This window comes from Vigna umbellata, chromosome 8 (genome assembly GCF_029865625.1).
Source record: "Vigna umbellata cultivar VRB3 chromosome 8, Vumbellata_1.0, whole genome shotgun sequence".
NCBI classification, from domain to species: domain Eukaryota; kingdom Viridiplantae; phylum Streptophyta; class Magnoliopsida; order Fabales; family Fabaceae; genus Vigna; species Vigna umbellata.
This window is the reverse complement of record NC_142172.1, coordinates 40,261,597-40,274,921: the sequence shown is the minus strand read 5'-3', so window position 1 is coordinate 40,274,921 and position 13,325 is coordinate 40,261,597. Positions and strand designations below refer to the sequence as shown.

The following is a 13,325-nucleotide window of genomic DNA, read 5'->3' as shown; positions in this document are numbered from 1 at the left end:
ATAATGGAACAATTTTTTTATGCTCAAACTGTTCGTACTCATTTGATAGTATTCTTAATTAAAATACAAAATAAATGTCAGTTTTTATGGAAACATTCATTTGAAAATCGAAACGACTTGGTGTAAAATGCAATTGGTTCACAAGTAATTTTAGAACTGTTCTGACTTAACTATGCCTAAGCTTCGTCAGCTAATGCAATATTAACTTCAAACGTGATTGGCTTTTAGCGATATTGACATGAAATAAAGTTTATAATTGAAGTTATGAATGACGAAAGCAATGGAATGGAACTAAACACCAATTCTTTAAGTGATTGCAGTATCTAGCTGATTTATACAAACATCAGTCCGTTTCATCCTAAGTTTATACGCAACATTGAGATGACTTCCTGTTAGAGAAAGAGCATTAAATTGGATAACAATACCAGAGGTGACTCTAACGACAGGAAGAATAATGGTTGAAGTTCTCTTCTACAGATTGAAAAAGCAACACTAACGAATAAAAGTCAGATCCTATATGGTGCGGAGCAAGTATGCATACTGCATCGCTAAACAAACACCACAACCTTCTTGATGACGTTAATGTCAGTATGTGTAATTTAATGCTCCAACAAAGCCTCGTAACCGTAGCTCAATCGATTGTACACCACTCACTCAGCTAAGTTTACCCTTGCTCTCTCCACACAACCAAAATATAAAAAGGGAAACATAAAAAACTTAGGCTCCACCACAGAAAATAAAATGGAGCACATGCTACTGTTTAAGTTAATAACAATACACCCTTTCTCATTGATATCTTTCTTCAATACTATCTTCTCTGATAACGTAACTTATCTTTTGACAAAATGTATAACGCAAGCTAGGCTCGCACAACTTCATTCGTATACTCTCTTTCTCTTCAGAAGTGTTGGAACTATGGAAACAAAACCAATGAGGAAAAGTACCGATAATGTCTTAAAATCATATAGATCCTTAATTGACTTTAGATCCCCAAGAGCAAGGCCAGCCTGGTTAAACAACAATAGAGGTTAGGAGTACAATAAAAGAAAAGCAGAAGATCATCAAAAGCATGAATATCATAGATGATATTTATCCTTTTCATCCATAAATTAGGAATTATATGCAACAACCATCCACGTTGATTGAAATCAAAATGTGACACGGTAAAAATGAGAAGAACATACTAACGTATGACCACACAGTCCGCATTAGCCTAGTTCAAATGAAAGGAGATGCAAAATGTACAAAAACAACCAACAAGGAACAACAGAAAATACACTCTAAGCAGTTAGGAAAAAGGATTTAGATGCATTTCTCAATATAGCAGTTCTCAGTGGAACTAATAATGTGCCATTTCAACCGAAACATTGCTAGCATAATCTTTCAAATTCCCAATAGCCTTCAAGATAAATGCTGCAATAAATCTCTTAGCTTAATAATGATTTACTCTAGTTGTTCTAATAAGTAAAATATGAATGAATCATCTGTGTATATTCGCATATATGCATATTGGAACAAGAATTACTTCGATATATTATTGAACTGTTTCCTTAAGAATAAAAAACATCCCACTCCAATTTAAGCAGATCTAATTCACAAAGTTCCTTCATATTAAAGATTGACATAAAGCTTATGCCCCCGGAAGGTATCTTTAAGAAGCATTCAAGAAGACACTCCATCCCTGATTTCTATCTAAGAAGAAGAGTTTTCAAATGCAAAAGTTCCAAAATGCAAAAGCCGAAGTTGTCAAAAATCAAGATCTTATTCCAGTGTAGAATAAAAAGGGGGAGAGGGGGGAAACACTTTTATCAGAACATGTGCACAGCTAAATCATACACAGAAAACAAAAATGCATTTAAATGAATATTTACATATTATAAATTAACATAAATAAAATAACCTTAAAATCACATTAATATTCAATAAAATATCTCAGCAATTAGTCATATGGTCCAGCTCCATCTAGCAAAATTTAGAGAACTTGCTGACCCAATAAAAAAAATTACCACAGAAATTGCAACCAAAATGAACGGAACAGAATTGAGACGGAGATAAAAAGAGTTCAAATGAAACCAAAATAGACAGGAGATAGATTTCAATGACATCAAGCGACAAGGAAAGAGATTTCAGGGCAAAATCTATGTTGTCTCTCAATTAGCTGGCTCAATCCAACTCACAAAAATAAACGAATCACGTGTTAGGTTTTGGGGCTCAAGTTCACAGGGGTTTGCGATCTTCCCTAATGATCCTAGACTAATTCTACAGGTTGCAATCCTGCATATGTTCAAACATGGAGAAACGTGAGAAATAGTAGAGCAGTGCAATCTTAGGTGCAAAATCAGGATATCAACAACCTTGCAAACGCCTAGAGGCATGTATACGACACTCACTAACTAAAAGGAGCTCAAACAAAAAAATAAACAGACACACGTACAAAACAAAAATTTAGAATAGGAAAAAATATCTAATTCAGAGAAACCAGCAAAGCAAGCACACTGCAGAAAAACATCAACACCAGCAGAGAAGCTTACTCTGACAGTAATATATGCTGCCGGAACAAGACCAACCAAAGTAGCCAAAAAGAATACATGAAACGGAACATCAACAATGGGAGAGGCCAAATTGATGAACAGATTTGGCAATGTCGGGGTTATCCTCAGAAAAAGCATGTAATTCAGCAGCTTATCCCTACGCTTTGCAATCTGATTCAACCATCCAGAAAACAAAATTCCACATTAACAATACCCACCAAATTCAAAATGTTTGCAAAAACATAAAAAATAAAGGATACAAAAACAAACCTCAGCTTGGAAGAACCTTAGCTTCTCAGGCCACAACCAAGTAACCAAAGGCCTGCCAATTAACTTAGACAAAAAGAAACAGGAAGATGCACCGGCAGTGGCATTGAAAACAACCAATAGTATTCCTCGTACAACTCCAAAAAGCGCCCCAGCTAAAAGGGACATGAAGATTGTCCCAGGAATCATGAAAGTCTGCATGAAGATGTAGGTGGAGCAATAGCCAAGAATAAACTGCGCCGGATTGTTGCTCGCATACATCGAAAGATCTTCCCTTTAACACAATAAATAGACAAATAAACAAATTAATACAATAATGATTAATACATAAAAAGAAGAAACAGCATAGTTGTTATGGTCACGGTACTTGAGGAGACGAAGATCGGAGAGAGTGCGGGGGATTTTGAGGCTTGTGTAAGCGGCGGGGGGCATGGTGAGGTAAATGCAGAAGAGGCCCGTGGAGAACACGAAAAAGACAGCAACGGCGGCGGCAAATTCCCACGTGTTGAGCGGGAACCTCTCCAATTTGGGCTTCTTGGCGGAGGGTGAATCGTCATCCTCGCCCTTCTCTTCATCCCTCGTCGCCGTCACATTCCTCGGCGCCGCCATACTACGATCCAATTAACCAAATCTCATGGGAATCGAGTTGACCGGAGTTCTGGGAATTGGGGATTTTGAAGGGTCGATGCAATGTTCTTCTCTGTTTGGGTGAAAGCCCTTAGATTTGGGGCCAGGAAGAGAGAGACAGAGAGAGAACGGGTGAGGATCCTTCTGCGAAATTTAACTGCAATGCAATAGGATGGAGAGAGAGAGAGAAAGAGTTTTTTCAATTTCAACTTTGAAGAACATAAGAATTAACAGGACTGTGATTTTAATTTCCCCTTGTTGTTTTTATTTCTTGCAATTTTTCCGGGATGGCTACTTTGTTGCGGCATTTTTCTTATATTTTTAATAATGTTTTGTTTCTTTTTCTTTTTCATCTCAACAGATTTTAAAATGTTGATTTGTATTGTTGATAATATGGTTGGCTCGTGGAAAAAAAGAGAGGAGAAAATGTAAATTAAAATTAAAAAGAATAAAGAGAACAAATTTGAATTTTTTCAGAAATCAACTATTTTTCTTCCAATTTTTTAATTTTAAATTAAAAAAAAGCAAAGGTGCTGATATAAAAAACAGAAAGACAAAGCTTGTGTTTTCTGTCGTCGTTTTATTTTCGGAAAATAACACTTGAACAACCATTTTTGACAACATTTAGACACGCGCACACGTGTCAAAATCTGAGTGGTCCATTTTCATTTAATTTTTCCAACTGGACCACTCAGATTTTGACACGTGTGCGCGTGTCTAAATATTGTCAAAAATAGTTGTTCAAGTATCATTTTCCTTTATTTTCAGTCAGACTATTTACCTAACATAGCATATATCTTATCATACTTTCAGTCCATTGATAAATATAAATGCTGTACTTAAAAAATATGGCATACATTTATTTGTTTTTATACATTTTTATTTATCTATTTAAAAATGGATATTGAAAAAAAATATAATTTATAAGGAGAACAAAAATGAAATTTAATTTATTTTATTTTACAATGATAAAAATTGAATTTAATGATTTCAAATATTAAACGTTTAAAAAAAAAGTCAACAAAAATCAGAATTAAAGCATTTAAGAAGATGAAGATGTCATCGTTATATTTATTATTATTTTATTTTACACAAAATATATCCATATACTTCATTATACTAACAGAAGTGATTAAAAAGAGAGTAGATTTTAATCAAATCAATGGATTAAATCAATATACCTTAATTTTATAATTATGGTAATTGTTGTTGTTGTTAGGGTTTTATTTAATTATCGTAATAAATAATAATTGATATTACCTTAAATACTAATATACTATATGATCTTAAATCAATAACAATCATTCTATTGTTTATACAATCACGTGTTTCTTGTGACACATTGTACTGTTAATTATTATTTTTATCTAATTATTTTATTGAAATTTACAGTAGATTCAAATCAATAAATTTTACTTGATATAAATTAGGTTGAATAAATAAAACAAATTAAGTTGATAAATGGTGTGGGAGGTGTCTTATGTTAAATATAATAGATTCCAAAAACAGAAGTATCCAACAAAAATTTGAAGAACAACTTTAGTAGAAGATGCAACGAAGAGACCCACTTATTACAATCATCATTTCAATTCTTAAAAATATATAAAAAAAATATTTTATACAAAAGCTTTACAAAATTTCAAGTATCATTTTAATTTTAATAAATCTCGTGGTGCTAGATATTTTTAAGATTCTCTTATAAATTTTGATCAAAATATTAAAATTTTCAACATTTTTTGCAAATGAAAATGTTATTTTAATATGAGTATTATACAACTTTTTAAAACTAAAAAAATCTTATAAAAATAACTCGTAAATAAAAATTTGTAATATATATAAATATTTCCTTTCTCTTAAATTTTAATATACCTATTTGTATATCCTTTAGTTGAAGTGTAGATCTAGTTTGGTGTGGTGAAGGTGATGTGTTTGATATATTGTTTAGTGGAACATGAAAAAGAAAATAATGCTTTGTGGAAAAGAATATTCGGAGCACAAAATTGATCGATCACAAATACTGGATAAAACAAACCCATCAAAGATTTTATCTAAGTATACCCAACACTTTGATGTTTATGGTTTCTTATGTTTTCTCTAAGTATACCCCACCACTGTTTTATTTTTTACCAAAACAAAAACACATACTTCTTTCAATCATTTAATTATTTTTTAATATAAATTATTTAGTAAAAGTAATTAAGTGAATGATAACATAAACAATGTATATATAATTCAATCTATTTTTAATTTTTAAATTTGATGAAAAATTATAATTTGCTTTTGTATGTAAAATTTTGATATTCAAACTTTAAAAATAAATAAATAAATTTCTTTTAATCCAATTATGTAAAACTTTTTTTATGTACTGTCAAATTTTACAATTAACACATATTTGATACACCAAAAAAATTTAACGTAATTAAATTAGAAAAATTATATGAGGAAACAACTTAAAATAAAACTTAAAAATTCAGGTGCAGTCATTTAATAACAAAGAAGATCCAAGAAGTGATTGTATCTATATATTCATATATCTTATTTTTGGTTTTCTGTTGTAGAATTGGTTGAAGTCATTTAAGTAAGTTGATTCTCCAATCATGTTACACATGCATTATCATCAAACTTAAGTAATTTTTTGTGATACAAACCTGACGTATACGACTATCAAGAATTAAATATAATAAACAAACTTTAGGTAGCAGAGGATTGGAAATATCATCACCGACGCAATAAATAGAACTACTCTCTATTTCTAAAACAATATTAAATAGCTAATTAAGAAAGCTGAAAATAAGTGCCAAACAAATTCATGAAATTTTTGAAGTTCCAAAAAGAATATTGGAAAGTGATGTGTGAAAAGAAAAGAAAAACATATAAATAGGTTTGATAAAATATCTATATCTCGATAAAAATATCGCAAATATTCATAGATAAAATTTGATAAATAGTTAATATTTACAAATAATATATTTATGGTAGTGAATAGTAGGTATTTTAATATCTATTTTTATAAATACATACTATATAGATATTTATAATATATAGATATTTATGGATATTTATTATTCATAAAAAAATAAAATTTAATTTATATTTTATTAAGTTAAATTTAATTAAAATTAAATTTTAATTTATATCTTTTAAAATTTTATTTATTTATTTTAAATTTTATAAAATAAATATTACGAGTATCATATTTATAAATTTTAAAATACTTATAAATATTTTTTAAATAGATATTCAATCAATAACAAACAAATTATATATAATTTTTTTTATTGTAAATTAAATAATAAGCAAACAACCCTTTTCATCTTATATATTAATGGATATATTCATGTGACAGTAGATTAAAATAATCTATATCTTCATTTTCTCTGTTTCTTTAATTATTCTTTTTCACGTTATTTATATTAAATATTGAAACATGTCACATTAATGAATAATAAATTACTCACACTTGTTAACAACAAATATTAATGTTAGGTATTCATTTTTCTACTAGCAATAAATTTTATCCATAAAAGATAGTGTTTGTGTATTTTATTTTTAGTCGGTCCTCAGTCTCAACACTACAGAGAATTAAAGTTTATAGCTAGCTAGGTATCTCATTCCAACGAAACTCAAGCCTGCGTTCTACAAAAAGAAAAATATTTATATTCATATCATAGTTTCGTTTTCTACATAAAAATATTACTATTTATTATATATAATTTGGATTAAATATGTTCTTCTCTAACTTATTATAAGAAAATTTGTTTTTTTTTTTGTATAAACTAAATTATAAAATGTTTAGTCCTATGAGGTTAAGTATATTTTTCAGTAAACGACAAATAAAGTGTCTTTTATATATTTGAAAAAATATTTAAAATGACTTTCGTAAAATATACGAATGAAATACTTTATAATTTAATTTAAGAATAAAACATAAGTTTTTATAATAAGTTTTTGATAAAAAATATATTTATCTCATAATTTTTTGTGTTATTTTTATATGAAATAGACTTAATTATGTACTAAGTTATTTATAAATTTAGATATACTATTTTATTTTTATAAAAGCACTTAATTTTTGTTTTTACAGTTTATTTTTTCTGTTAATTAAGCGAGGACACGATTATCTTATTCCATTATTTTATTTATTTTTCTCTACTTAATATGAAATTTTATAGTTAACATTAAAAATAAAAAATGATTTTTATTATTTTAATGAAAAACATGTATAACAAGAAAATGTTGTCGTTACCTATATGAATGGTAGTGAGGAATAGTCTCTTCGTCAGATGATTAAAATATAAACAATCTCATTATCTGATATATTTTAATTACATTAAGTGCAATAATATAAACAAGTCTCTAACCAGTAGAAACTCATAAGATAGAATAAGGTCACATACTAGTTTTTGTTGTTGTTGTCTTATGTATAACATTAATCTGTCTTAAAAATTTCACAATCACAACTATAGTTGAAGTAATAATGCCGTCTAATCAAACGAGAAAAAGAGTAAAGAATGAAGATAGTGATAAACTGGAAACTCCCTCCTCTGATTAATTTGTATATATATTTATAGTCATATATTGATGAATTGCACACAATGCTCTCGAAAATCACTGACGAGGGCAATAGTTAAAGCAAAGAAAAAGCACACTATGCATGCAATTGAGAATGTACATTTATAGTGACATAACCAAGTAAGGACAATAAAAAGTTAAACTGGGGACCCAAAACGAAAAAAAGAAAAGGTTGTGATCTTCTGAACTCTAAACAAAGGAGAGATTCACTCTTCAAGCGAATCTCCTTTATCACGAAAAAATATATATAATATCATCATCACCTAAAAAGCTTTTAGGTTCAATCTCCAGCAACTTCTAAATTAGCTTATGGTAAGATAACGGACAACTACGATATAATGAATATTTATCCATCATCTTACTTAGACTTTTTATTCATTAATTCACTATGGATGATTATGGTGACACACACGTTAACTATGAATCAGGGAAGCATCCTAGGATATGACTAGCTTGATCATGGTTATTATGGGGCATCATCAAGGGCAAGTTTGGATGTGAAAAATAAGCTGTGTCACTCAATTGTGACCCGAACAAGTTGTCCAAACTCTTCCAATCGATACCTTGCGCACTGCTATTGCTCCTTTCCTCACTACAATATTCCTCATTTCTGAGGCCATTCTGGTGTTGTTGGTTACACTCCTTCATTGCAAAACTTGCAGTTGGACTATCTAGCTGAGGAAGCTCAATCAGCTGTTTGTCCATGACAGTTTGGTTTGGCAGAATAAAGTGCTGCTGATCTGAGTTGAAAGGAAGACTAAAGCTTGGAGCTTCTGCAGGGTGATGAGGCACATTTGTTTCATTCAAAATGTCAGCAATTGATAAGGGTCTTGCAAAGCTTTGATCTTTGTAAAAGTGTTGTTGATGGCTACTACTACTGCACCATGCTTCATAACCTTGCCTGTGACTTGGACTAGGCTTTCGAAATGCTCGGCACACGACCCATCCTTCTTCCTGCAATACCAAATTATAAATTCTCACGTTCAGCTTTTCTCATGATTCTCAGATACTTCATTTTTTCTTCTGTATTACTTACTATATATCATCATCATCATCATTATTAACATACTATAATGGACAAGCGTGTCGTAATTTGCGTTTGACTCGGCAAAGTACCTTTGGAGAAAGTGGATATCTTTTCAGTACATGTTTGAAATTGGTTTTATGTAACGATCTATCGATTCCTAAAGTTGCATGTATAATATATATATATATATATATATATATATATATATATATATATATATATATATATATATATATATATATATATATATATATATATATATATATATTCATAACTATAACCCTAACATTTTAATATCCAAAAATTTACACTAACCTACATGGGGATGGAAAGAGAGCAAAAAAGAGTGTAATATAGAATTTGGAGTGTGAGAAAATAGTTTCCCTTTTTTTCTCGAAAAGTATATATTATTAAAAGGGATTAAAAGTAAAAGAAAAGGATTGGTCAGTATCAAACTTTTTTTCTCAATAAACAAAATTAAGTGTAAAGACATTTTATTTACATAATTTTCTTATATACTCTTTCACATTTTCGCAAATAAATGTTATAGAGAAGTAAATAAATATTTAAAATAAATAAACTACGTTTTATATGATGTTAAAATATTAAGATTCACAAATAAAGAAGTGCTTCAAAAAGCTATCTTTTTGTTACTTTCTGTCATAGGAATAGCAGTGAACCACAGTAGTAATTACAGTTTGTCAAATTAAAGAACTGCTCTATGTATAATACAAGCTAATTGATATATATATATATATATATATATATATATACGTACATACATGTTTTATATTGGAAAAATACTACTTTGAAACCTCTTAATAAAAATTACCTGACAACTCTTTTAATATTATAATAGTATCTATTTAGAATTTTAAGATAAAATGTAGAATACTTATAATTAAATATTATCATTTTGAATTGTTAAAGTGAATGTTTTTTTATTTGATAAATTTCAATATATCATTATCCTCTGTATTGAAAGTAAAATCATAAGATGATGCCAACTCTAATAACTTTTTATACATAAATTATTAAGCCATGTCATATGCATTTTTTTTCAACGTTAAATATATCTTTTAATAAGATGAATATGGTATAAAAAACAGTAACATGTCGTTGTTTGATTAAAATTCAATTACAATAGTATAAAAAAACTGTGTTGGGTACAGCCTTAAAAGTGTTATTTAGAATGTTTTATCATTACAATTTAAGGCAAAGGTTTAACTCGTGCAACTACGACAATGATTAAGTAAAATAAAAAAAAGTATTTACTAAAAGTAGAAGCCTTAATTATATTTAAAATAAAAGCATTTTACACACTACAAAATAAAAGTATTAATTTATTTCAAAATACAAAATGCATTTAATACTCGCTTAAAGTAATTACATAAAGCATTTAATGTAATATATTAAATATATTATTTAACTAGGATCCTTCGATACTCATTAACAAGTTTATTTACTGAAATCACCTAAAAATTCAAAAATCGATGCATTTATATAATTTTAATAAAAAACAAAGTAACTCTATCGACAATTAAAAGTTATCACATGAAAAGAATAAACAATTTCATATAAAAAAAAAAAGAAAAAGAGCGAGTTTACAGTTTTCTTTTTTGCAAAAATAAAAATAAAAATAGTAACTTGTCTAATGCTGTGTTTATACGATTGAATTATATTTTCTGATCTTATTTAATAAGGAGTGAAAACCATAGCATTTAATGAGAAGAATTTCAAACAATTCTAACAAAAAAAATGTTTTAGAAAGTGGCATATGATCATTGTGCAATTTGAAAAAGAGTGTGTATGTTTGAAAATGAAAAGTATGAAACAGTAAAAGTACTGTTTGAAGTGGTGAAGATAGTCTTGACAACCCTATTTACTCAAAATGACATGTTTGCCTTCTGCTTAACTTAATTCCAATAACATATTATTGGAAATCAACCATTGAGTTATAATTTGCATTGTATAGTTGCAAATAGATTACTTGCTTTGATCACAGTGGTTGATATGATTGAAGTGAGAAGAAACTTGCCTGTGGAGGACCATGTTCAGAGGTTTGATGCCTATATTCATGCATAATCCAGTCCGTTTTCCTTCCATTAGGGGCACGTCCCTTGTAGAAGACCAAGGTCTTTCTCATCCCTATGATTCTATTTTTGGTCATAACAGCCTTGTCCCTTCCAGTTGCTTTCCAGAATCCAGCAGCAGTCGCCCTGTTAGTTCTTGTTCCTGTAGGATACTTCTTATCTTTATGGCTGAAAAAGTACCACTCATTCTGTTGCTCATATCCTAACTTGCACTGGTCTGCATAATTTCAAACTAGCACATCAACAACTTTCTAACTATAAAATATCATAACTTCCTCCATATACAACGTTATGATATATAGTTAACAGATGAAGTTGAATTATAATTTCTTAAAGATTATTCATGTCCCTTTAATTTAAGAAAGCATTCGTGTCAAGATTAATTGCATTGTGCATATAATATATGTTATGTATATAACTGGGTAATTACAATACCTTGTATGTCCCAGGGTTCCATTTTGTAGAGATCAATCTCAACAATAACATCTAGATCGATTTTTAGGGAGTTTATCTTCCTCTTGAGATAGTACCCCACAAGCTCCTCTTCTGTTGGATGAAATCTGAATCCTGGAGGCACACATGATTCCATATCAACTGATGATCTCTCCTGAAACAAGCAAAGGAAAAGGAGTCATTTGTGAAAGATCAATTTCACCATTTATGTTTCCATTTTAGACTGAATATTATGCATAGAAGTTTGTCGTGTTCTCTTTTGACGTGCATCAAGGGAAAAACAAATGATTATGAAACGAAAAATAAGACGCTAAAATTGATTTTGCAAATTCCTGTTGGTAAGGGCAGCATTGGAAGATAAGGAAAAAAATCAGTGGTCATTGGCTTCGTGTTGCACTTCATCAAAGTCATAATAGTTTACAAACCTTATAGCTCTAAAAACCTCTAGGGATGAGATATTTTGAAGTAATGATGATGACGATGATGTATAACTTTGGTATTGGACCCAACAATTGTTCAGCATGTGCAATGACAAAATTGGCAGACCATGTGTGGAACCCACCATAATAAAGAAATTAACTAACAAAATAGGCCTATGATTAATCCTAAGAAGCTCTTTTTATGTGCCTTTATTTGCATGACATGGAGTTGGCAAAAGTATATTGAACACAAAAGTTGGCCGAAAAGCTTGACTTTGCTGTCACAAGCATGTCACATTTCTTTGAGTGCAGTGCACTCCCAACGCCTGCTGGTGGTGGAGAAAGACCTGCCCTATTGAAAATGTCGTGATCACAATTCACGACCACCAGGCACACATGTAGCCACCATATATGCTACAGATAAAGTTCCACTCATCAGCTTAAGCTATTTTTCAGAATTTTCCAAGGACACAATCACTACCCATGTACATGGTTTTCTTAAACCTTGACAAACTAGCTAGCCCTAACTGATTATAATAATACTACTGGATTTAATATTATTCATCTCTTGCTATTAATGGGGAGACTGTTTCATTGATAGTTTGAAAATTTTCAAATTAATCATATCACTCTCTTTTTCTATCGTTAAGATCATGATATTCACACGCTCTCAGTTGACAAAAACCAAAAGATATCATTCTGGGACTATTGTCATTAGTGTTTTCTTTCTTTCAGAAAACTAACAAATGTGAAGGAAAAGCAAGCTATAGATCCATTTAACATCTTCAGGGTTGTAGATGGACATGGATATAATATAACAAACATCAGAAAGCTGTAGTTCCCCTTGCAAAATAAATTTGAAAGCTCCCTTGAGAAAAACTCTCCAGAAGAACATTATACCAAATTCAAGGAGGTTTCAGACTTCTCTTGACTTGCTGTTGAGAAAAGAAAAAGGAAACAATCGTCACATTTATGAACACTACAAATATATAGAATACTCACAGGAATTTGGGTTAATGTCATCTTCCTCTTGAGTTTGCTAGACGTAGGCAGGCACTGAGATAAGACTAAGGGAAAGGATCGATCGATCGAGAGAGAGAGATGTGTGTGTTGAAGTAAGGTGAAGGTGAATGTTTGTCTAAAGAGAGGTAGGAGAGTTATATATATGTATTTGCAAGAGCATGTATCGAAAGGGATGAGAGAATGTTGTACAGAAAAGAAGCAGAAGAATAATATATATAAATATATACACATATAGAAACATATTGTAGATGAGGTTATTGATTGCGCGTGGGGTGGCAGATAGATGGAAAGGTCTTTGTTTGGACGGCGTGAC

General features: G+C 30.0%; 2 protein-coding genes across 2 annotated transcripts; both read right to left on the bottom strand.

Moving 5' to 3' along the window:
* Window positions 1-286: 286 nt before the first annotated feature.
* LOC124832495 (putative membrane protein At4g09580) lies at window positions 287-3,664 on the bottom strand. Its single transcript, XM_047306713.2, has 4 exons — window positions 3,166-3,664; window positions 2,802-3,072; window positions 2,532-2,702; window positions 287-1,007 (listed from the first exon to the last, which is right to left on the bottom strand). The coding sequence occupies exons 1-4, from the start codon at window positions 3,405-3,407 to the stop codon at window positions 876-878; spliced, it is 816 nt and encodes a 271-aa protein (XP_047162669.1). The 5' UTR covers window positions 3,408-3,664; the 3' UTR covers window positions 287-875.
* A 4,304-nt stretch (window positions 3,665-7,968) lies between these two features.
* On the bottom strand, window positions 7,969-13,325 carry VND7 (vascular related NAC-domain protein 7). Its single transcript, XM_088095883.1, has 4 exons — window positions 12,992-13,325; window positions 11,553-11,724; window positions 11,059-11,334; window positions 7,969-8,947 (listed from the first exon to the last, which is right to left on the bottom strand). Exons 1-4 carry the CDS (start codon window positions 13,241-13,243, stop codon window positions 8,415-8,417), a joined length of 1,233 nt encoding a protein of 410 aa, XP_087952009.1. The 5' UTR covers window positions 13,244-13,325; the 3' UTR covers window positions 7,969-8,414.